Source organism: Aulonocara sp. 'chitande type north' Nkhata Bay, linkage group LG5, assembly GCF_057382095.1.
Source record: "Aulonocara sp. 'chitande type north' Nkhata Bay isolate Kocher_YH1m ecotype deep benthic linkage group LG5, A_spYH_male_GT1.1, whole genome shotgun sequence".
NCBI classification, from domain to species: Eukaryota; Metazoa; Chordata; class Actinopteri; order Cichliformes; family Cichlidae; genus Aulonocara; species Aulonocara sp. 'chitande type north' Nkhata Bay.
Genome location: NC_141348.1, coordinates 34214218 through 34240662, shown reverse-complemented (window position 1 = coordinate 34240662; position 26445 = coordinate 34214218). Strand labels below are relative to the sequence as shown.

General features: G+C 40.2%; 1 protein-coding gene across 3 annotated transcripts in view; it reads right to left on the bottom strand.

Annotated features, from left to right (window-relative positions):
• The window catches only part of LOC147331081 (plasma membrane calcium-transporting ATPase 1-like), a 138769-nt gene that overhangs the window by 20282 nt on the left and 92042 nt on the right, over positions 1 to 26445 (bottom strand). For 2 of the 3 annotated variants that reach the window (XM_086293136.1, XM_086293135.1), the window contains exons 8-17: positions 25452 to 25487; positions 19870 to 20043; positions 16874 to 17088; positions 16531 to 16773; positions 14678 to 14919; positions 14330 to 14567; positions 10468 to 10647; positions 9459 to 9546; positions 9193 to 9299; positions 3373 to 3564 (exon numbers count right to left, since the gene is read on the bottom strand). In XM_086293136.1, coding sequence (XP_086149262.1) covers positions 3373 to 3564; positions 9193 to 9299; positions 9459 to 9546; positions 10468 to 10647; positions 14330 to 14567; positions 14678 to 14919; positions 16531 to 16773; positions 16874 to 17088; positions 19870 to 20043; positions 25452 to 25487 — 1715 coding nt within the window. The remainder of the gene's footprint in view (positions 1 to 3372; positions 3565 to 9192; positions 9300 to 9458; positions 9547 to 10467; positions 10648 to 14329; positions 14568 to 14677; positions 14920 to 16530; positions 16774 to 16873; positions 17089 to 19869; positions 20044 to 25451; positions 25488 to 26445) is intronic. The other variant, XM_086293137.1, reaches the window with a different exon arrangement.

Sequence of the window (26445 nt, the reverse complement as noted above, 5' to 3'; positions counted from 1 at the left end):
CTGATACACAAGTTATTGTTTAAGAAGGTTCAGGGACCTCATGGTGGACACATCCCATTTTTCACATGGTGTCTATGGTTATATTTGAACTTCCACATATTGTTAGGATTGCATTGTTAGGAAACAAATATATGGGCATTTTTTATACTGCTGTCACTGTGAGAACCATACTGTAAGAACTGATTTAATCTTAGTGCGTCTAACATCAAATGAGTAATTTAACTGCATAAAAAAAATGAGGAAAAAAGTACACACACATTTCAAAGCACTCCCTCCACTTCTAAAACCCAGTTTACGCCTCTGGGTCCTGCCTCTGTTCCTCTGTACACACACCAAACACATAAATCGCCTTTTAATGATCTTTTCCGTGCACTAACAGAGACCGAGCGCCTGATGATCAGTGAGCAAAATCACAGCACAGAGACCACAGACCTGCTGAGTCCCCCGTTATATTTCAGGATTATGATGGTGACGTGTTGCCATGGTTTCAGGCTGAATCTTAGCCTACTTTGTGTTCTTCGCTCTGTAGTCGAGTTAGTTATCTGGTCTTGCCAGCTGTGAGCCTTTCAATTAATACACAGCCCCAAGACTTTCTTCTTTATTGTGTCAGGGGTTCAGCTTTCTGATTACAGGCACATTATGAAACAAAGAAAATGTGACACGGCCAACTCGCCTCCTCGCAGCACTGAGACGGTCACATCGAAATCACAAATTACTCTTTGTTTCTGTGGATATTTTATCAAGCGGAGATTTAAAGATGTTTCCACAGCGTGCGACGAGGTACACCAAACACACCAGCCAGCCTCAAAATCGAATCAAAACACGAGTTAATCAAAAGCATAAGTGAAGGCGATGTTTTTACTGTTTTTGAATTTGAGATGAAAACCAGCAACGACACAAACACAATTTCACATGCTGTTTATACGCAAATAGCACACTCATTTAAATAGTTTTACATTCAAAACCTTTTAAAATCTATACATTCAAAAGCATGTGATTCATTGATCACTGATTAGAGATACTGTAGCACAAATGCTAGCAGCTGCTATAGTGAACATACAGTGGCTTACAAAAGTAGTCGGCCCCCTTGAACTTTCCCACATTTTGTCACATTACAGCAACAAACATGAATCAATTTTATTGGAATTCCACGTGAAAGACCAATACAAAGTGGTGCACACAGTGAGAAGTGGAATGAAAATCATACATGATTCCAAACATTTTTTACAAATAAATAACTGCAAAGTGGGGTGTGCGTAATTATTCAGCCCCCTTTGGTCTGCGTGCAGTCAGTTGCCCTTAGAAATTTACTTGATGAGTTCTAATGACTAAATAGAGTGCACCAGTGTGTAATCTAATGTCAGTACACATACAGCTGCTCTGTGACGGCCTCAGAGGTTGTCTAAGAGAATATTGGGAGCAACAACGCCATGAAGTCCAAAGAACACACCAGACAGGTCAGGGATAAAGTTATTGAGAAATTTAAAGCAGGCTTAGGCTACAAAAAGATTTCCCAAACCGTGAACATCCCACAGAGCACTGTTCAAGCGATCATTCAGAAATGGAAGTAGTATGGCACAACTGTAAACCTACCAAGACAAGGCCGTCCACCTAAACTTACAGGCCGAACAAGGAGAGCGCTGATCAGAAATGCAGCCAAGAGGCGCATGGTGACTCTGGACGAGCTGCAGAGATCTACAGCTCAGGTGGGGGAATCTGTCCATAGGACAACTATTAGTCATGCACTGCACAAAGTTGGCCTTTATGGAAGAGTGGCAAGAAGAAAGCCATTGTTAACAGAAAACCATAAGAAGTTTGCAGTTTGCCACAAGCCATGTGGGGGACACAGCAAACCTGTGGAGGAAGCTGCTCTGGTCAGATGAGACCAAAGTGGAACTTTTTGGCCAAAATGCAAAACGCTATGTGTGGCGTAAAACTAACACTGCACATCACTCTGAACACACCATCCCCACTGTCAAATATGGTGGTGGCAGCATCATGCTCTGGGGGTGCTTCTCTTCAGCAGGGACAGGGAAGCTGGTCAGAGTTGATGGGAAGATGGATGGAGCCAAATACAGGGCAACCTTGGAAGAAAACCTCTTGGAGTCTGCAAAAGACTTGAGACTGGGGCGGAGGTTCACCTTCCAGTAGGACAACGACCCTAAACATGAAGCCAGGGCAACAATGGAATGGTTTAAAACAAAACATATCTATGTGTTAGAATGGCCCAGTCAAAGTCCAGATCTAAATCCAATCGAGAATCTGTGGCAAGATCTGAAAACTGCTGTTCACAAACGCTGTCCATCTAATCTGACTGAGCTGGAGATGTTTTGCAAAGAAGAATGGGCAAGGATTTCCGTCTCTAGATGTGCAAAGCTGGTAGAGACCCTAAAAGACTGGCAGCTGTAATTGCAGCAAAAGGTGGTTCTACAAAGTATTGACTCAGGGGGCTGAATAATTACGCACACCCCACTTTTCAGTTATTTGTAAAAAATGTTTGGAATCATGTATGATTTTTGTTCGACTTCTCACGTGTGCACCACTTTGTGTTGGTCTTTCACGTGGACTTCCAATAAAATTGATTCATGTTTGTGGCTGTGATGTGACAAAATGTGGAAAAGTTCAAGGGGCCGAATACTTTTGCAAGCCACTGTATGTATGTGCTCCAAATCTGACACCTGACATTAAGATTCAGCCACACTGGTACTCTGCTTTTTGGTTGTGGCATTCACAAACTGCTATTAACATACATGTGAAAAATGAAAATTTGAAATGATGTTTGGAAACAAAAAATCTAAAGCAAAACACTACAAAGAAGAAGCACACTGAGCACACAAACCTTTGCCAAACAACTCACTCTCTAGGCAGTTCTTACTAGAATTGTATTTTTTTTTTAATTGTATTCACCACAATAAATTCACCTTTAAGACTTTGGTGGATCGAAGCCAAATTTAAATGGATTGCTTCCATGACCCCACACTACACCCCTTTTCAAGCTATCATTTTTACAGACAGAGTGATGACACACACGCACACAAACACAACCAAAAATAGAACCTCCGCAGTTTTTTCTGCCCACTCGTACTCTAAACTTCTTCTTTCTTTTTTTTTATAAACACAAGCAAACAATATCAAACTGTGAGACTGAATTTAAACAGAAGATTTTGAAAAATCCAGTGATCGTGACGTCCTTTTCTTTTTGGGTTGTGTAGTTACAAACATTATGTGAGATTTTTTCAAAAATTCTCATTCACACGTGTTCGTTCCAGCTTTTTCAGCTCATATTCAGGAGGTCCCACTGAGCCGTCTGTCGTTATTCAGACTCAAACTGGTGTGCTAAATGAGCTGTAATTTCAGACATAAGCGGTTTACCTGTGTGATGCAGGCGCCTGTGAACGCCACAATCACGGCCACCACATTGACGGTCAGCTGGAACTGCAGGAACTTGGAGATGCTGTCGTAGACGTTCCTCCCCCACATGACGGCCTTGACAATACTGGTGAAGTTGTCGTCAGTCAGGATGATGTCAGATGCCTCTTTGGCCACATCTGTGCCGGCGATTCCCTGAAAGGAAGCAGAGAGGCATCATTAGTCCTTGAATAAGAGCAAACAGCCTCTGTGATGCCAAGTTTCCAACAAATACGGAAACTCTGTTCACACAAGATCCACACAAGCAATGAATCAACTCTGCTAAAAAGTGTTCATCGAAACTTTCTTATACATACATTTTTGTATTTTTATGGTATTTATAAAAAAGTTCAAATATCTGAATCTGTGAGAAACGGTGTATTTGGAGCTAGGGTGGTGAGTTAGAGTCATAAAGTACTGGAAGAGACACAAACTACAGTATTATTTTTTAGATTTCAGTCAAATGACATCTCCGGGTACAAAATCAGAATTTTTCTATTTTCCTCCTCATGTTTAAAACACTGCTCGTAAATTACCATCCCAAGCACCAGGTGTGGGCCTGCTGCTGTTTATTGATGCTTAAGGTAATTTCTAATCGTTCCTCCAAAAAGTCCATTGGCTCCAAAATCCATTCAATGCTCATAGGTCCTGTGTTCAAATGCCCAACTTCAGTCATGAAGATAATGTTTACAATAACCAGGCTTCCCCCTTGAGCACTACAAGACCTATGATGTAAAAGACTAAAGTCTGGCACTCTCTTCCAATCTGATTTTTTGTCACAGGCTATGTGATTTTACATAAAGACTGCGCAGTTTGCCTTAAACATAATGTGCAAAGACAAAAACTGTTGAACAAAGACAGAAATGGAAGATGCTCGGAATCACGGCTGAAGAGTGATTTGCTCAGATCAAGCAGTCCAAAAGAAAGAAAACACTTTAGATACCGTGGACACGACATCGATCACATACTTGAACATCAACCAAAGCAAAACTTGCAGCAATTTGTCTTTGCTGGAACACAAAGCAGAGAGCAGAGCAGGTGTAAGACAGTGCTGAGTGTTACAAGCAGGCTACACCAAACAACTGAAAACTCAGGATTTTATTGTTACACTGGACACTGAACTTGCTTAAAAATGCTACCGTTAGCGAAATTAATTAATGAAACCGGCCCTCTCAGCTGTGTTTGTCACTTTGGTGCCTTCTGGAGCACTTTTCATGCAGTTATCCAATAAATAATATGGCTTCCTGTGGCATATTATTATTGGTCTATGACTTTATGGTCACTTTATTCTATTAGTAGTATAGCACTTTCATCCGCAGCTGCTACTTCTGTGTTTATGAATAAATCTGAGTTGACTTGACAATCCTGACAAGCTCCATATAACAAGATGGCCAACAAGCTAACTGAGGCTCAAAAAATGTGGAGACCAAGTCAAAACATCAGCCTGGCTTTGTACTAAACTGCCTCTCAGACTCGCACTTATAGATCCCCAAAGTGCACAACACATAAATCTGAGGGACTGTAAAGTGATTAATAAGGTAAGAAGACAGAAACAAGTATTTCTGCTATGCAAATTCCACATTTACTGCCATCTTCTCCCAATGCTTGACTGATCACCACTCAACTAGACAAACTGTGGTAAGCGGTCACAGATAACACATTGCTTTACCTTAATGAGTCCCAGTAGTCACAACCTAAAAAGCCTTGGAACCATGACTAACTAATTGTGCATAAACATCTCAGCTGTGAGCAAGAGAACTCTGGTTTACTGAAGCTCATCTAACACCAAAATGTTGAGCTGGAGCGCCCACAGTTTCCTCAGAGATGGATAAACGATTATCTTTCTGTGGAGTTTAATGTTACTGCTTCCTAGCTCATCCGCAGGGTACAAGCACAGTTGAATAATGCTGCCGAGGTTGTAACGGCAGAGCAGTATGACAGGTACAAGGAGAAAGTCCAGCTGTTCAGCTTCACTATGGATAAAGCGACGACTTATTGTTGGGTTCTTTCTCATCTCCTGTAGATGCGAACAATCTGCCAGCTGGACGTTTAATTTTTAAACCCCCTTTCATCTAAAGTCTGAAAAGCTTTGACAGAGAGTATTTTATGCTGCTCAACTGACAGTAAAGTAAAAATAAAACAGGAGGGTCGGCCTTGTCTTAAACAGCAATTCTAAAGAAGTTCTGAGCTGCTGTGTCTCTCTACGCAGGCAGACTCGCTCAAACAGATGGAGGTGAATCGCTTTCAGTTTCCCAGCTAACCAGGCGATAATTGAACAGGGACGCTGGAGTTGAAACTGAAAATGTTCCAAATGGGACATATAAGCGCTGAAAGGTCACTGCTTTAAATCCACAAATTGCTTTTGTGATGTGTTTAGGAACAGTAGCTACTATCAGGGAATTGTTTGACAGCACAGCAGCTGCTCAGCACCCTGCAGGAGAGCCTGATGTTCAGATGACTTTCCCCAGTAAATAAAGGTCACAACAACACACAGAGGAGTCAGCTGTGAACTCGTCCACATGCATGTATTCTGTTTTTAAACAGATACACATTGGCAAGTTGTCAGCTGATCATCTGTTCAGTGTTACTCTTTAGAGGTGAGAGTTATGACGCCACAGTGTTAATTCATTCAGTTTCAAATACAGCAGAATTGGATCCTTTAAATCTACAAACACTTCACTCGCAGGCTGTCTCTGTTTTACAAACTTGCACGATACAAAGAAATGCTACCATTTGGCACTGGGTTGCCAGGTCTGTGGTTTTCCTGCAGAATTGGAATACTTGCCTCTGTCAGTGCGCCCCAGGGCAGCTGTGGCTACAATGTAGCTTGCCATCACCAGTGTGTGAATGTGTGGATGACTGAATGTAGTGTAAAGCGCTTTGGGGTCCATAGGGACTAAGTAAAGCGCTATACAAATACAGGCCATTTACCATTTACTTTACAAGTTGCAGTTGCCATCCTGAACTCCTGTACAAGTTTACTTAAAACAGTCTTCACTTTGAGGTAAATATGATGAAGATTCGGTTGGTGCGTCAAAAGTGTTACATAACAAATGAGCTGACGTAGGTGCAGCGCTTGGGAATCATAAAACTGGGACAGTGAAAACAACTGAATTTACACAGCAAACAAATGTTTATGAGTGGCTGTAGGAGAAAGTTTACTGAGACATATTTTGACATATGTCAAACAAAAACATGTTTATGCAATTTTATCTCTTTTCCATTTCCTCCAAAGATAAATATGGTTTTAACTTTTGAAACTTTTAGGTGATGTAAATAAGGAGTGCGATGTTTCCCCTTAGTGAGTTAGCTTTGTGCTATAAACACAAGCCCCAATATGTTTCGTTCCAAAAGTTCTACTGGGAAGATGATCATTTTATCCGGGCTGAGCTCAAGTCCAAACTTGGACGTCTCATGTTCTCATTTTCCATAGTAACAACTTTCTAAGCCACCTGGAAGAAAGCTATAAATATTGTAAATAATGATGATTGCTGACCCTTTTCAAATGTATCCTGAAAAGCAGCACATTTTCCAAGACATATTTCCTTACAGCATGCCACTGGTTGTAAATGTATTTCCTGATAGTCTCCAAAAAAAAAGAAAAAAGAAAAAATCAATTTCCCTACTTAAAACTTGCTTGAGGTGTTTCATTTATTGTTGATGTGCGAGTCATGTGCATTAACAATACTTTTACCAGAGTAAATGTAACCATCATGTGATGGATTACTCAACTCAAGTTTCAGGAGTCTGAAAATTAATTTGTTAACGAAAAATAAAAACTAATAAATGTCGTTTCACTTAAATCTATAAAACACACCCAGATCGCCCAGAGGATTGTTATTGGTCATATATAAAACTCAAATGGGAGTTTCAGCCACCCACCCACTACCTTTTGATTGCTATTCTTCGCGTTTAGTGACCACTTTCAGGCATTTCTCAACACTTTAACTGTTATTACACACTTTCAGCTATGAATTTACCACATTTGTGTCTTGATAAAGTGCTAGTCACACTTTTAGCCAAGAAGCTCCTTCTTTTAATTTATAATTTTAGCTACTATAATAACTGTTTATATAGTTTTTCCAGCTACCAATTTCATTTGTTTAACTTTCTTTTTCTTTTTTTTAAGTAATCAGTTGGTCAACAATAATATGCATAGTCACCATTGCTTATACAGCTTTCTAGTGCGATTCCTCTTTATGGTTATTCTTCTGCTTTTGTTTATTTAATTAAAGAATATGAAAACAGAGCATGAGATGTTTGAGAGAAAGAAAAAACAAACAAACTTAATAAATTACAGTAACCAGATATACTTGGATATTAACCTAATGAGGAAATATCTATCTAAATCATAAAAAAGTACTGATATAATGAAATTAAGTTATAGGAAGGGCATTTCAAGGAGATACCATCTCTCCACTTTTCCTCAGACTGACCCTCCTGTAGCCTCATGAACCCAATATCAGGGCAAAGTGTGTAATAGACACGGCGGTCCATCATGTGTATGTCATGCTTTGCTTCTCCAAAGCATGAAATGCACAGGTGAAGTTGCATTACCAGCAGAGGGACATAGTATATCTAAAAAGCCAAGATGTTGCTCGTGACCCAGGAAGGTGTAAAGTAACTCCAGGATCAGTCTATGCCAGAAACAATTAAGCTAGGTGGCTAATATGCAGTTACAGATAAATATTTTAGTGATGTCTCTAAACGCTTTCTCGTGATTATTTTCAAGGTGAAGTAATATCATAAAATTCTTAAAGGGGGCGATATCTGACTCTGTAAATTGAAGTGCTGTGAGGTCTGGAAAGGTGGGATAAGATAGCCAAACGCTCGCCATGAAACAGAGCTTGATATTTTTCTATCTAAATGTGTTTTTAAACTATTTTGTTTGTTCATTTTTACTTTTACCTGAATATTTTAACTACATTTAACTAATAAATTCCACATATTTTTAACCAGCTATTGTATTTTTTTCATTAAGTTTGTTTAGCTAAAACCATAATGTTTTTATCCATACATGTGTTGAACTAATATTTCCAGATTTTAATAATTCAGCATTGTAGCTTCACATTATGAATGATTATCCATAACATGTTTTTGTAAATGGGTGAACAATCTAACAGTTTCAACTGTTTTGTTAAGCGAATTCAACTTTTTTCCACTTCGTGACCATTACTTATTTGTTTTAATCATTTTAGCAATTAATTTTGGCTGGGTCGGTCTTTTTATCTATTAACTTTAGTTAAAAGTGTTAACTTTCTTGCTCAAACACATTCTGCTCTTACCACTTCTTTAATTAAACTGTAATTTCAGTTTTTTCTTTTTTCCTTTTTGAGAAAATCTGTCCAAATACCCTCAAAAATGTGCAAAAATGCACCCCGGAGTACATGCACTCTGGTTGATAAAACAGACAACATAAAGAAACAGCATTAGTCTCACTCTCTGTGAGTTGATCTGTAGAAAACAAAGGCAGTGACAAGGTGGTAGAGTGGGGCCCCACTGTGCTGAATGCACCGAACTCAACATTTATTGATTTATTATTCCATTTCACAGCTATCTTAATGAATCCGCGGCATTAAACTGAAGAGTTATTGTCAATGACGTTTAGAGAAACGACCTATTTCATGGCTGCATTAGAAACATAATTAACTGAAAGGCTTATTTTTTTCTTTAGGTAATGATGCAGAGAAACTTAAGTAGCAGAAGAGTGAAGCAATGAAGAGCCGTGAAACAAAGGCAACAGAAGAAAAGGACGAGGGAAAAAAAAAATGAAGAAGTGGTTACCATAGCAAAGCCAACATCAGCTTTCTTGAGGGCGGGGCCGTCGTTGGTACCGTCTCCTGTCACTGCAACCACCTGTCGGGTTTCGCCCACTGTGCTGTCGATGATGCCTGATCAGCAGAGTGAAACAACAAGAACCTAGTGAGTGCATGATCATTCAAAAAAAGAAGGGGGAAAAAAGTAGATCCATTTACAGCAGCTTGACTAAAGGTTTACATATACACGCAGATTTAAAGCAGCTCAACAGTCTCCTGTCAGAACAAACCCACCTTTGACCAGAGTGTGTTTGTCTGTGGGTGATGATCGAGCCAGAACACGCAGCTTGGGCCAAACTTTGTCCAGACGCTCTTGTTCCACCTAGAAATGACATGTTTAAGTTTCAAATAATCTTTTTCTAGCATATAAAAATAACCATCCCAGTTGGGTACAGAGCAATAATGGGGACTTGGAGCTTCATCTTTAACTGGACAAATCTGAGCACTTTACTGGGCAGAGCAAGCAAAGCATAAGTCATAAACCTAATGCATGTGTTTGAATTTGCCTCGAGGCCATTTGCTGTGTCTGTCCTATCCAAATAAAGACAATGTCCGAAACTCCAGGACAGGCAGTGAGAGAAACAGCCAACTGCTTAAGAGTTAAACTGATTAATTGGTTAATGGGCTGCACTGATAGTTCTATAAGCTTTTCTAGATTTACTGAGCACTCAAAGCACTTTTTATGCTATGAGCTGCATCCATCCATTTACACACACTCATGCAGCACTTTATGTACACAAACACTCACACACTGATGGATGCATCAGGGGCAATTTAAGCTTCACTATCCGTACAATCAGTAAACAAAGCTCTCTACCTCCCAAACCCCCAAAAATCAGCTGATATAAGCTTAATGCAGACAGATCAGTTTAACATGATACTGTTGTAAAGAGTGCTGTGTGGACGGTATCAGCTGAACAGGTAAAACACTACCAAACACAACATCTCCCTCGCTCTAATAAGATACCTATAAGATACATTAGGAAACTTAATGTTTGCTGCTTTTGTACATAAGCCTTTGGAAGGGGGTTAACTCAGGGCCGTTAGGCCACCAGAGATGTAATGGGCTAGTGGAAATCCGGCATTAGCAACAAAGACTTATTGGGCCATATTGACTTAATTTGGTGGTTGTTTTGAGTTCATTTCAGAGTCATTCTCTGGTCAAAGCTTCTTTTTTTTTTTTTAAACTTAAATGCTCATATGAATGTTGCTTGCAGTTGGATTCTTTTTGTAGTCGTTTTACCTCTCCCTTGTCATTTCTTATTTGTTGGTTGAACTCTTTGCCCTCCAGACACAGGAAGTCCTCCCCAGGCAGCAGGATGCCACACTTAGTCGCAATGGCACGAGCAGTGTTGATGTTGTCTCCGGTAACCATGCGCACGGTAATGCCTGCACGCTGGCACTTAGAAATAGCCTCGGGTACCTGGAGGAGAGTCAGAACAAAGGGACTTGAGCATTTTCACAGTAAAAAAAAACAAAAAACCTTGAAGATGAATGCAGAGTGACAGAAAAGATGAAGATGATTTTGAGTCTGAAACATAAGGAAGGACCCCTTGCCTTTAACCCAAATAAAAAAACTGTCACAAACATTCTGTTGGTTGTTTCTTCAGGGTCTTAAAAGATGTTAAAGAAAGAGTTTATACTGCAGCAGAGCTTGTGTGTAAGAGGTCCAATTCCAGCAGCAGCAGATTTTACATGAGAACCACCGTCGTTGTTCTTAAACCCACCCTGAGATTCATTCATCTCGGTCTGGGAGAGGTGATAGTGACTACACAAAGGTACACAGACGAGAGAGGTGCTGACTGCTTCTTGTGCTCCTCAGGTGGTCCGACTGATATGACCAAAACCCAACAGAGGGCACATTTTTTGCTTACAAATACATACAAATGTTGCACAGTTCTCATTTAAAGTGCCTCAGCCAGGGTGCAGCATACTGTTTCCCTTCCTTAAGAATGGCTTCTTAACAGCCATCCTTCCACTGAGACCATTTCTGAGGAGGAAGTAAACAGTGGATCCCCTGAACGGCCAGCTTCATCTCTCTATTCCTGTGTCAGGTCTTTTTAGGCATCCCACTTCTTTTTTTGTCTTCCGGGTCTCGCTTTTCCTCATAATTTTAAGGACATATTACACAACATGCCAAGATATGCAGAGTTTTCATCTCTTTGGGAATCAACTTGTTGGAGCAAAGATTTTCTGCTGTCAAACTATAAGATCGTTGGGATTTTTAATGGATTTGGCTAAAGAAAAGGTACAGATGTGTTTTTCTTACAGGCTGTGAGTAACAAAGTTCCCAAAGACACAATTTAAAATTGTTTTTTTGCTAAGTTGTCTGCTATGTGTAGACACAACGCTGGTTCATTACCTGGAGTTAGTGACCTACGAATCATTCAAGCATCAAAATGCACCTGCTAAATTGCTTAAGAAACAAAAAAACATTCTCTCAAAGGTTTATGTACAAGGGCTGGGCTGAAAATGAGTGAAAAAGCAGCCAGTGTCCGAAGAAAAATGTTAAAAGAGCTTCAGAAAGCCTAGAGATCTATTGCTAAAGAGCATTTTTAAAATTAGTCTGGCTCCTTTTGTAGCACAATGTAAAGAAATAATGGGTGGCTCAGGACTTTGGCGCAACACTGCGGACACTTACATTAATTATAGTAAAATGTTGTAGGAAATGCTCTATGAATGGTCTGCATACATTACCCTTTAAGTTAATGAACCAATCAGGTTAAAAGGGGATCCTTGTGTTTCCTTAACTTTCAGCACTGACTGCTTGATTTTGGGGTTACTTGCAGTTACAAAAACACTTTTTCTGAACGTGAGGAGAAAAAATTATTTGTAGCACAAAGCCAAAATATTCAGTCTTGTGCCCATCACAAGTTGTGAAGAGATAAACACTGTGCTGCTGATTGACTCCTGCTGCTCTCCGGTTATTTCCATCCTGTTGGTGATCTTTGTGCTCTGACATTAAAGCAGCAGGCAGCAGCACTGATGCTTTCTCAGCTTCATTACAGGCCTCATTTAACACTTCAGAGCATCCGGACTGTAAGATCTGGCTAGGACAAACTTCGGTCTTCATGTTAGGAGAAAGTTAATGGCATGCTTACACAAATATAACAATATAGTCAAGAGCAGCCTCTCAGATGAGTTTCAATCTCAATGAAGAAAATTTAAGCTCCCTGTTTGGTCTGTTTAACTTATTTTTGCATCATCAGAAAAAACAAGCTGCACACCACAAACTCTGATTATCCCGTAGATCTATTGATCCCTGCGTGAAGTCTGGATTATTGCAGGCAACAGAAGCAGCAGCCTCTTACTGCTGTTTAGTAAAGCAACAAAGCTATTTCCGGCGCTTTTCATGTGAACAACTGATTGCAACACTATGAACGTCTTTGAATAGGGACCTTCTGGAAGTGTGAGAAACAAAAACACACACAAATGGCACAGAGCTGTTAGCGAGAGGATAGGGAGGAGGACAGCGGGAGGTAGAAACAACTGGATTATCTGTCAGTCTGCATGCATAGACAGCTTATCAGTCCTTTTACCTTTTTTTTAGGCAAAGTGGAAATTATGTAAATTCATCTCCCATGAAAATACAATATTTATCAAGGCACTGGGATGTGACATATGACTGAATGGTAATTATGTAATCCATAATTACAGTGTGTTTCTTGTTGAATAACATCATGGTCTCTTCCTCTCTGCTCTCACTGACTGTTAGGTTATCCACACTTCAGGTCAAAAGAGGAAATGACACATCGTGAATAGAAAAGTCTTTTTGGTGAACAGCGAACATTGTTTTATGTTCAGCCTTTTTATTCGGAGCTGCGGTTTTGCATGGTTAAAACAGATCCACGATTTTATCTAAACAGCGAATCACAAACAAATCTGAACAAAAAAACGTCAAAACCATATAAGACGTGAAATGGTAAGCCCATGCAATTCCATACTAACCACCACTAACCACTGAAGCTGCCATGGAAATCTATGGAAAAATGGTCCTCATATCCCTTACTCTGTGACTTCAGTATAGTTTCCTGATAAGTTTATGGTCTCAATGACTAGCTTCAAATTATGCTGATCACATTAAGAATCAGAAAAGAAGATCCCTGTCACATTTCAAAACACCAACATGGCTACGCTGAAACCATTCACCTTGGGGTTTCGTAGCAGTCTGGCCAGTCGCACAGTCCTCTTTAAATATCTTCGTAAAGGGGGCCCTCTATGGTTGTCCTAATGTTTTTGTCATATATACACAAAGCGATGGATACTCTTCCAACAACAAGGTCAGTTTATGTGCAAGTAGTGCCTATGAGCTAATACAGATCTGGCTGTCAGCAATGAAGCCCCATCCACCTGTTACCGTTTATGAGGGGCAGCCAATGAGAGGAATGGTGGCTGCACCACAGTCCAGTATAAAAATAAATCAGGATTATTTTCACCTGTGAATCATGCTAAGCTACCACAGTGGTATTCAATTGAAGTAATTTGGACCAGGAAATGTGCATTAACTTCATATTTAACTGCACACATTCTGAGCTAATGGTGGCTGGAAAGCATGTTGGTGCATTTGTTAGCACTGTTACCTCACAGCAAGGAGGTTCCTGATTCAAACCCTCTGATTGGCTCGGGGCTTTCAGAGGACATTGCATGTACTCTGATGTCTTCCCAGAGTCTCAAAAATGCATGTTAACATGCGGGTTAATTTATGCTTGTTAATTAGCCACAGATGTGAAAGAATGCTTGTCTGCTTTTCTGTGTAAGCGCTGTAAAGAACTGGCAAACTGTCCAAGGAGAAGTCTTTTCCTCAGCCTATGACATCTGGGATAAGCTCTAGCCTAATTAAAACGATGAATGGAAACTCTTTTTATGACTTTAATATTTTGTTTATATGACTGCTTTGCAACACAGTGTTTTCAACAATGCTACAGAAATAAAGATTGGGATGTTTGGCCATAAACACGCCCAAAGAGGAAAGGTGAAAATGATAAGAATAAATAAGCTGTATAAAGATTCTTCAGCAGGTAACATCATTGATTTTGAAACCTAACGGCACATTGGCCAACATGAGCTGTTAACTACAGAGAGCATTTTGATCGGTGGTGCTGTACCTCAGGTCTGACGGGATCTTCGATCCCCACCACGGCGATGCAGGTCAGTTCGTTGAGGATGTCATTCTCAGCGTCCCAGTCTGGCTCTCCAGCCTCAGCAGGAAAGTCCCTGTAGGCCACACAGATGGTCCTCAGCCCATCGCACGCCATCGGCTCAATCACCTTTCGCACCATCTCGTCACGGTCCTTGGGCTTGAAGACACGAGGCTGGCCCTGGGCGTCCAAGATACGAGAGCATCTGGGAGATGAGAGAGAATCAGAGGAAGTGAAGGGAGATTATAAAGGTATACCAAAAAGGTTACTGTGTCCACCCAAGCAGCCATCTTTCCTCAGACTGTTTGTTCTTACTTCCTCAGGATGATCTCTGATGCTCCTTTGCTGTACATCCGGAAGTCTCCGTCAGCGTTCTTTAGCACCGTGCTCATGGATTTGCGGGAGGAGTTAAAGGTGTAAACCTTGTAGAGTTTCTCTTCGGGGACTTCATCTCTGATTGGCTGGTAGTCCCTCTTCAGCTCCAGCACCAGGCCCAGCAGAGCACATTCAGTCTTGTTACCCACATGGCGAGGTAAGCCGCCTTCTTTCTCCGGGGGCTGAGGAGCGAGAAAAAGTTTGGAGGTGCTTAAACATGATTAAAGTTACAAGCAAAGCGGGTCACTAGGAACATCCAGCGGTTCAGGTTTGTTTGATGTTTGCTGGTTCAATCAGAGAAGCTTGGGCTCCAGAATTAATCAAATTTTAATCATTTCATTGGGTCTATACGCACAAAACAAGACCATCTGAAGAACACAACGCTTCTGTAGCTGCAATTCAGGTACATGTGCAGGTTAACAGTAACTGTCAGTCATGTTGGTGCCATGAAACAGGTTTAATACTATAATTTAAAATCACTTAACACACATGGTGACACATATCTAATAAATTAATCTAATAAATTATATCAGATAAATGATTTTAATTAAAATGTTAGTATTCATTTTTCTTGACTTGACATGAGCCAGCGTTAGCTTGGGTTTCAAGTCCAATATGTACTAGGAGATTTTAGAGCACTTCATGCTTCCATGTGAGGACATGCGTTATGGAAATGACAGTTTCCTTTTCCAGCAGGAGTTAAAACCTACACACAGTGCCAAAACCGCAACCAAACGGTTTGTTGGCCATAATTTTACTCTGTTTGATAAGCGAGCCAACTCCACTTACTCTGAATCTACGGGGATATTGTCAGGGAGAAGAATGTCCAATATAAAAAGAGCTGAAGGCTGATATCAAGCACTGCGGGCTTCAGTGACACCTCAGCAGTGCCACAAGCTGATCATCTCCATGCCACACCGCACTGATGTTGTAATTCGTAACTTGAAAAGCATCCAGTGTGTAAATGACCATAATTTTCAGACACCAGACATTTCTGTATTGCCATAATCATCAAAATGAAATAAAAAAAAAGGCTTTATATCTAACATATACAAAATATATCAGAGATTACTTTTTTGAGATATTTTCATTATCTGACTACCTCTTGTTTTCTCTGTCATGATGACACTCGCTATAATAAAACTATGGACTACCAAACACTAATAACACTACATACTAGTCTACATACTGTAATAAGAATACAGTACTTTGATCTGTAAAATAGATGGTTACTGTATGTAGGTAATGCGTTACCACTTTCTGCTTGGGGTGTGGAGGATAAACAGAAGGACAGAAAGCTCCCGGAGCGAATGCTGCTCACATTTATGCACACCTGAGGCCAAATTTTCAGAGTATGGCAAAGTTGTATGTTTGTGAAGAATGCGATCAACAGTTTGTATTGGCTCATAAATATACACTCAATATAAGAAGGGATGATGCTGAATCTCATTCATTAGATTGTGCTCAGATTTTTCTGGTATGTTCTTTGCTTAGATGTTTTTTCTCCTGTGTAATCATCAGGAAACATTGTCCCAACTATAGTTACTGCCTCAGGCAGGCACTCATGTTGCAGTTTATATGCTTGTCAGTCTATACTCATAACTTGCGTAGTGAAGACTTCCATTAATAAAGCATTTATCACAGCACAGCTTCTTTCTTTAACATAAATGAAATGTTAGGCCCATAAATAACTGAATATTCTCTGTTTATTATTATAGATGCTCCAGAGCCAAATAATTGCATTTGGAACACCTGAGTGTCACTATTTGTCGATGTGATAGTTAAAGACTCACCAGGATCTTGGTGGTGTACGCTGAGTTGATAGAGATGCTGTTGACCATTATTTCCAAAGTATCTGGCTTGATAGCATCTGGTTCTGGGACAGTCTTGTAGTGCGTATCGCCGATGTATGCCTGCACCACTGTCATCCGATTCATAGTCAAAGTACCCGTCTTGTCGGAGCAGATAGCCGTGGCGTTGCCCATGGTTTCACAGGCGTCAAGGTGACGCACCAGGTTGTTGTCTTTCATCATTTTCTAAGGGATGGACGATGAAGGTGCACTCATTAAAACCTCAGCGTCTCTGACATGATTTTGAGAGGATTCTATTAATGTTAAATAATTCCCTCCTGCTCACCTTGACAGAGTAGGCCAGAGAGATGGTGACAGCAAGCGGCAGCCCCTCAGGGACAGCGACGACCAGAACTGTCACACCGATGATGAAGAACTTGACAAAATACTGAATGTAAATGGGGGTGCACTCAGCTAACCACTGCCGACCCTGGACCCCAAAGGTGTCGATCACAAAGTAGAGGATGAGGATGATAACTGTCACCGCCGACATGATCAGACCTGGGTGGAACAAGAGCAGTTTTCCATTAAAGTCAAGTAAGCTTTTTTTAAGGGTTTTAAGGTTTCTACAACACGTATCTTTAAACCTTCAGTTTCAATCCTTTGGGACTGAGGCTGTTCTTTTGTTGCTGTGTTCCCAGTTTCTATGGACTCCTGTGTTCCTCCATCTCTGCTAACTTGTTTAGTCTCTGTCTTCATGTAATTTTGTAGTTTACTTTCAAGTTTTTCATGTACCTGGTTCTAGTTTTACCTCCGGCTCTTTCCTCCTTTGCAACTGTTTTTCTAGCACTCATTAGTTTTACCTGTCTTTAATTACTTTCCATTGTTTCATGTAATCAGTCTCTGTCTGTATATAATCTTGTCTTTCCATAAATCCTGTGTTTGACATCTGGATTCCTGTTTTATTTACTCCTTTGGGAATTATGTTTACCATTTTCAGCTGTTAGTAAATAAAGGCTAATTTTTTTGTTAGCATGCCTATCTTCTCTAACCATTTTATGTCATGTATGATGTTATAATCTTGGTGATCCAATACCTATTATCTTATTTTGTATTCAGCAACTTATACTCACATTTTAAATTGACTTACTTGACTGATCTGCACTTCTTGTCCACATTTCATACTTTTACACATTTTTTTCTAAGCAGAAGACACGTCTGCAGTGACAAGTGCACGGGACTGTTAATGTTTACCTTTAAATGCTTAATTTAATGACATTGTGATCATTATTTGAGTGACGACATTTGTGTGTTGAAGAACACTGTAAAGGCTTAGCTATTAACAGCCCACCATGACTGTGTCTGCAGCGATTAATGACACTTGTTCAGTGAACCTATTCAAGGTTGTTAAGGTTAATAAAACCAGCGTTCCTGGAACGCAGTGTGTCTTAACTCATGATGGAAATACAGCTGCTCAACTTCAGCTTTCTAAAGTTGGTCAATCTTAGTGCATTTTCAGATTGTAGTCCCCATTATTTGCTCAAAAAAAATCCACTGAGAACTGACGTAAAAAGTATCCTTAACTTAAACTATCTTTTTTTCTGATTTCCTGCCTCATTGGAAAGGCCGGAATGTCCTCTATTGAGCACATCAGTAGGGTAGCTCAAATAAGTCAAAAGATATAGACCAAAACCAAATGTCCATTACAGAGGACATTTGGAGACTATGGCTTAGTTTATTAGGTTTACGTGACTTGTCCACATTAAGTACTGCAGATTCAGTCACATTCAAGTTATTAAAAACCTTCTTTTATTTAAATTAGCATTTTTTAAGCAAAACCAACCTGGTATTTTTCACAGTGCTGTGGCAGCACTTTTCAGATCTCTTGTGGTGCTTTTAAAGATGATCTGATGAGCAGTCCTGCTGAAGACCTGCTGGCAAACTCTCCCTGTGGTCTAGCCTTTTGGGAAATATTTAACCACACTGTCCCCAGTCTGATGCTACTACAAAATAATTTTGATTGCATGTCATCCCCTTTGCTTTCCATGTCTCTGTTTCTATAGTCAACTACCAAAAGAAAATACACTTTAATCTTTAATCTATTTACGCTTTGGTGTCTAACTGCACTGATTCCGGACTGCCAACACTTGAATATGTCTCGCTTGTAAAAAATTGAAAGGTGGTTAAACTATGATATTTAATAAGGCAGTGAAGTCTGGATGCCTGTAACCAGACAACATCCTGAATATCAAACAGGTGAGGGGAAGTAACAGAAAATTCCCGTTTGTGTTTCTGTACTTCATCTCTCCTGTCAGTCACCTCCAGTCAAAGTGTTTGGCCCAAATTCTATTTCTGTTCGGTAATGATGTCCTGAAAACCCCTTGGTGTATTAAGGTCAATTGAAATGACACAGAAAATGCTTTCAGTTCCGGGATGAATCGTGTCCCCAATAAAAAACATCCATCCAATAGAACTGAGTGCATTTTGACCCTCAGCCTCTTCGTCCCTGCGCTGCCTGATCACTTTGTGTGCTATTAGAGGGCAAGACACACTTTTTCTCAAATGTCGTCTTTGTGAGAGTCATGTAGCAGCATAAGTTTCATTTCTATGTATCTAATAAAGAGACTTGTTTAGGATCTACTAGCCTGTAAAGAAATAAAACTGCAAAGATCCTCTTAGTGTAATCAAAAAGAGACAAAACTGCCTTTCCAATAACTTCAGATATGTCTGATGTTGAATCAATCCTAAATGGCAAAAAAAAACAAAAAACAGACCACTGCATATCAACTGTAAGCTTTCATCAGGGTCTGATAAACACATAATCAGTGTGAATTAAATTACAGTAATGCTAACACTTGTGTGGAGGAGATTGTTTGCTTGTTTAATGTTTATTAACCAGCCTCTGGTCTCCAGTGATTGTGCAAAAGTGGTCCTCAGACAAAGCAGCGCGAGTATCCCTGTTGTAGGCTCCCAGCATAAAAAAAAAAGAAAAAAAAAGAAGAAGACGAAGGAGAGAGGTCCCATCAGAGTTTCACAGTAGTTTAAAAACTCAAATTACTGACATTCATTTGTGGCTGTTAAAGTATTCTTAATAATCAGTTAAAGTTAAACCTCAAAATCTTTTACAAAACTATTAGCTTCATTCATTTTGGCATGTCTCTTTAAATGTGGTCTACAAAACTGTGCTGACTCGACTTTTACGTTTTTGGAAAGTGAATTAAAAAAAATAAAAATACTCCACCCCAGGTTGAAGCTAGACCAGCAGATTCCCCTCAACCGCCAGCCTTTGTTCTAAGCTAGGTTAAGATTGTTCGTGTGTGTGCGTGTGTGTGAGCTACTCACCAGCCTTCCCAATCTGCACAGCTAGTCTGGTCAGTTTTCCCTGAAGCACAGACTTCTCCTTCTTGGTAACATTGACCTTTTTCACTGGTTTGACCTCTTCCTTCTCCTCAGACTCAGCGGCCTCTTCACTCTTCAAAGGCTGTATCTCCAGAGCAATGCCATCCTGGGTCTTGGCTGTTAGGATGGAGGCGGTAAAAGGAGGAAGCGGAAGGTTTTACGGGGAATGACAGAAGGAAGGAAGTAGGGTTCGAGGTGGTGAGTAAAGACAGATGAGGACAGACAGAATAATGGAGAAAATTGATGGTAGTTGGAAAAGGAGGAAGGTTTTGGATGGGAGCAAAATAAAATTTGAATGAATTAAATTGATGTTTAATTGGCAACAAAATAAAACACAATGAGGATGCAAGGTTCAGGAGTGGTTAGGGGATGAAGGAAGAGAGGCAGAGAAAACGTTACAGAATCAGTCTGAGGGAAAGCTGAAAAACGACAGGACGAGTTTTCTCAGAAAACAGAAACACCTCTGACTCCTAATCATTACATGGTGAACCTTTGGCTGAATGCAGAGAGCAGCATTTCATCGTTTTATGATCACACAACATTCATGATAAAAAGGTCCAGGTAGCTTTCAGAGTGTCACAGACGAGTTGGGTGCAGCAGTTCATAATGAAGTGCAGCAGACAGAACAGAAAACAGCAGATACAACAGTGAGGATTTAACACGGGGCTGTCAATCACACACAATCACACGCACAATCACGCACACATACAGTTTGTTTGACATCAGAGCTCTGAGTTTGAGATCTGAAGTCTGATGTGCAGTCTAGCTTCGCGTCCTGCTCGACGGCTCTGCTCTGCATTTGCATAAACAAACTGTGTATTTGCATTTCACTTCATCAGCTGTGATCCTGTTTGGACTGTAGTAATGTATGTGGAGCGTTTGTGATCTGTTTGATCTCTGCTCACAGCGCATTCAGCTCCGCTCGCTCCATCCGCTGTTTGTCGTATTTCCATACCAAAGAAATATGAGCAGGTGATGAACGAAAACAAAACAGAGCTTCTCTAATCTCACACACTGAGGTTTGATATTTGTCCTCATGAACGACTGAGCTGACAACTCTGACTGGATGATTTTATCTGAAAATTCCTTCATTTCCATGTCATGTTATTCACAATTAAATACTGGAAATGCTCTGCTGGGTCAACAAACTGGGGCAAAATTACTCAAATTTACATCATTAAAGCTATTCAGACTGACTGCTGGTAAACATTTCAACATCAAATATGGAACCAACATTTCCAACAAATCGTGGATATAAAGCAAGTTAGACAGATGACCAGAAAGTAACAAGTACTCTTGTATTGCTAAGGTTATAGCTCTACTGCTGTGAAAACATAACATTTATTCACATTCTGAATTTTAGTTAAAAAAAATATTCAATGGAATGAACCAAAGGAAAAAACAAAACAAAAAACAATCCAACAATAATAACGTGAACTGGAATGAGGAGTAAAACCATGTTGTCCAGTTTTGCTTCACTTTTCCAGAAAGTTTCAGCAATAAGTTTAAAAGAAACTGAATTAAATCAAACTGAGATACTGAGCCTCAAGCAAGAACCGATTTAAATGTTTTTAAGGGAAATGATTCTGTTTTTCCTTTTTTCTGTCAAATATACAGTCAGTTTGCGCAGTCCTGTGAAGTACACCCTATAACCCAGCAGCTTTAGCATTTCACTGTGTGACTTTATCAGCTTCTCACATCATTGTGGAGTAATTTTTGCCCACTCTTCTTTAAAATGTTCTTTCAGTTTATGCACTTATTCAGTTTATGAACTGAAGTTGATGTTTGGGATCATTTATTTATACACGTCTCTTAAGTATTTTTCAGTCAGGTTAAAGTCTGGACTTTGATTGGATCATTGCGGCAACCTGAGTTTTTCCTTTTTCAGCCATTCTGTTGTAAATTTACTGGTCAAGCTTTAGCCGTCAGACTGATGGCCTCAGATTTAACTTTGGAGTTCACAGTCGACCCAGTGACTGCAAGGTATCTGAGAAAAACAAATCCTCAGCCCTCCACCACTGTGCTGACAGTTGGTATGAGGTGTTTGTGCTGATCTGTCCAAATGTGGCGCTGTGATTCACAGCCAAACATCTCCATTTTGGTCTCATCTGTAGAAACCTGCAACAGTCTTTTTTTCCTTTTTTGTTTATGCAGATTAACTTTGAAATTCTTATGACTGACTGACATAAATCCTGGTATTAGCTGGTGAGAAAAGATGATGTTTGAAATGTGTTGTATGTATATAGTGAGAATCTGAGCTCAATCTAACAAAAAAACTGAAGATTTAAGATAGAAACATTAAAAAAGTCCCTGCATGAGGCTCCTTGTCTTTAACGGCTATATTGCCTTCTAACCTGGGTAAAATGAAAGAATTTGCATGCTCAACAAAGCCAGGAGTGTCGCCCTAACATGTTTTTTGTCTGACCACTTTTATCCACTCCTCAGTACCACCACCTTGCTCTGAGTTTCATCAGGTTGTTAATGAGAAACCTCCGACACAGATTATTTCCAGAAGGGAAGTAATTTCACAACAGCACGACCTCAACAAGACATTTAACATTCTGGATGTGGGGATGGGTCGGTGTTAAACCGGGAAGCTGCGGAGCCTTATGCACATAGTCCACTCTGAAGACAAGCCACAACATAGAACTAACTGACACAGCTTCACACGAACAGGACTGAGACCCACTGACCAACCACAGAAGTGTAAACAGGCGCAGCACTGAACCATGGGAGAACGCACGGCGAGCAGAGGGGAGGGGGTGTCTGACAATCAAAAAGTAAAGCAAGTCAACAAACAGAAGATGAACTCAAAGGATCACCCCAAAAAAAATGAAAAACAACAGCGATGCAGAACCACGACAGAGAGAGACAGGAGGAGGTAGTGGAGGCTGCAGGAGACTTCAGCAAGACAAAAAGGAACAGAGGAGAGAATCAAACAGTGCCTACAAGACAACATGAAGTCCTGAGCAACGCCCTGCGAGGAGGCAACAGTGAGAGAAATGAGAGGAGTCAAAAGGGAAAAAGAAAACAAACTGAGGATAATACACAAACAGAACAGACGACAGCCCACAGCCCACTGATACTGCAAGGGTGCAACTCCCACATCCTCGCTTCAGCGCCCCCACCCGCAAACCCCCCCGGCCATGTCTGTTTCCCCTCAATACTGCCAAGAGAAGCTTACATTGACCACAGCATGTTAAAATGTGATTTAAAAAACAAACAAACTGTGGGGTATTTTAAAGGTGAAACATCAGATTCTCAGATCCTTCTTTTGCTGCTGCACTTCCTGCACAGATGTTTCACATTAAAAGCTTTCCAACCGCTCAAGGGACAAACACCCACATGATATTAAAGTGAAACATCTGCAGGAAGTGTTGTGATACAAAGGGTAAAAAAAAAAAAAGGAAAAGCAATTATTAAATAAATGATAAATAAACTATATTAAAAATTAAATCTTTAGGTTTTAAACTAGAAACAAGCTATTATGAGATGTGACCTTGGGCTTTTTAAAAAACGTGCAATGGGATACTTAATCAAAAGACAAGGGTTAGACACCTTTGTCAGCCCATTTGTGGAATCTGCACCTCCCAAGACACCTGCAGTATAGGGTGTCACCACCATAGACAGTATAAAAGATGGTAGCAGCTGACCAGTCTAAATAGTGCCTAAGTGCATCAAACATGCATTACTCTTAATGGCCAGTAGGGTGTGCCTCCTCTGGTTGCAATAAGACTTTAGGTTGTCTAGAAGAAAACAACACTCGGCTTCCTCGCACTCTGACCTCAGTAAAAACTTTCCATATGACTTTATGGCTCCACTGCTACTTTCAGGTCACACTGAAGAAAACAGGAAGTTCATTTCATAACTTATGGTTGGAAAAAATAAGCGGCTGGAAACATGACTGATGGGAGAACTGGGGCTATTTCACGTAGTTAATGTGCTGCAAAACTTGGAGCTAAAAAAGGTGGTGACAAATGCATTCAGGGCTTTAAGGTTCATAAAAATGAGCAAAGATGTTCCTAGAAATGTTGTCCAGCTTGTGTTTTTCAGCGGAGGTCGGCTGTGACTGCAGCACTGACTATAATTTCCGTGTGAAAAACAGTGATGAGCATCCAAAAGCTGTGTGTGCGTCTTTCTCTGTACATGAAGAAGCATTCTGTCTGCAGCAGATGCTTTAACCATGGGAGGTCTGGATTTGGGGAGTGTGTCAGTGTGTGCGTTTAAATGTGTGTGTGTGTGTGTGTGTGTTTGCTGAGACAGCTTGCAGAGGAAGCTGGCCATGTGCTGGAACACCCAGGACATGGAGGGCATTTGGCTGATTTTGGAGGTTGCCGCAATGACGTCATCAGCAATCTCACACACAGTCATTAAACCCATTAAACAAGGACACCTCAGAGGTCAGAGCAGTATGTTAGGAGTTAGTAACCCTCACTGATGGTCTCGCAGCCCAATTCTGACCGTGAACTGAGAGACTCTGATGAGGGGAAAAAAGGTGTTTAGCAAGCACATGACTTACATTTAAGAGATTAGTAATAACCGTTCAATGTTTTGTTCTTTTTCTTTCAAACAGAAAATAGCGATAAAGATCCCAACAGTTGCATAAGTTAGTTTGCAAAGTGCACACTGATAACATTTACAAATCAGTAGTGCTTCCATGTTTGTTTGAATATTATGAAAACAGCCTAACTTGTTTCTGCAATTTAACTTTTTTTTTTTTTTAGTGTGAATGTCTGTTGAATGTTTTGTGACATTTAAAGATTTGCTGACCAAACAAGAATTAATCATCATTTGAAGTCCTAGCTCGTTAGTCTGGCTAATATTTAATAACAGGCCTTCTGCAGGCGATTAACCATTAGTGTGTCTCCTTATAGACATAATATATTAAGTAAATCTGAATGATTACTAATTGATTGTTGTTTTTAACATTATATACTTCTGTTTCTTGTTGACTCTTGTGTATGCGTGCACCTGAAGCTTGCAGGCCTCGCTTCTGTGTACTCCTTAGCAACAGGTGTCACCACAAAAACATGCCAATGGGTGTGATGTCACTTTTGGTACACGTTCCTGTTGGCTAGTGCGACAATGAACTTCCTGTAAGTGATCATAAATGACTTGTATAACCCACGTCTTATTTTTGTTTTGAGTGCTGCAAATAAACGTGATTTACACAAAGATAACCACTACACTCACATTTTTAAAAATTTCCCTGTGGCTGATTTCTCACCCAAACATAAATCATGTGCTTCCAAAAAACATGCCCTGCTTTCAGGGTTGAGGCATTAATGCACTTCTACAGGGCGACCGCAGACTCGGCTGTTAGAGACTTGAAGGTTGAGAGTTGCACCCTTGGACAGGTAAAGCAAGGCGAGAGAACGTCCCCCTTTATACAGCAGAAAGAGAGAGAGAGGGAGAGAGATGGACTGGACACTCCCCTCCTGCCGCTGGGTGAAGGGTGAGGAGTGGGTGAGTAACAGGGAGGATGGAGGGACAAAGCGGGACAGATGGATGAATGGAGGGGTTACCTTTGTTGCGATTTTCGGGGGGTCCTTGTTTTTTACCTGTTCGGACAGAGAGAGAGGGCGGAATGCTGATAAGATGGCTCAAAGGAAAAATAAGATCAAATCAAACTGAGGGACAACACAAAGTTCAAACTGATAGAAACCCACAGGTGTGTGTGTGTCGTGTGTGTGCCGTGGGCAGGAATGGACGAATCAGAGGAGAGAGACACACGACTTCCCGCTGCGGAGAACCGATGGCCAACGAAATCTAAAGTTTTAAAAATATTCATCAGAAATTTAAAATGTGGTTTAAAAGTAATCAGGCGATTGATTTATTTGTACTTTCCTGAAGCTCTGCATTACTCTGTTTCTATCATTTATTGTGAGAAGGTAGACCTTTCAGGAAGTTGTCTGTCTGTTTTTGAAATGACACTGAATTCATGTTATTGATCATTACAATACAATAACATGTAAGACCCACTAGTGTGCTCGCTTCTGTATTTCACTTCACTTTATGCAGTGTGAATTCATCTGTACCAGCACACTGTGGCCTCTTTTAAAATGTGATGCTTCACATGGTACATAACATTGTTAATATGATACTTTATCTAAGCTTACTGAGGTTTTTGTTCATTATGTACATCGTTAAATAGACTGCATGTTGGTCTGTTCTGACACATTCTTGTAAGCTGCATTATTTTCAGATTATAAAATATAAAAATATATATATAAAAAAATAAGTTGATATTATGGTCATTTATTTATCAGAGTGTGGATTTTTAAAAATTTTTTTACTTTAAAGTGGAACGTAATGAAAAATGTTAAGACTCAATTATTTCACACAATTATTGAAGGTTGTGTGATGTGAATAATCAAATCTATGTTAGCACGTTCACCGCATTGATTTGTTTCAGTACTGCCTCAAAAGGCTGCCAGCACAGCTGCAGACGCTGTGATAAACAGTGACCACGTTTACATTTTATTTTGAAATTCGTTCCTTGTCTGAGCAGAAAGTGAG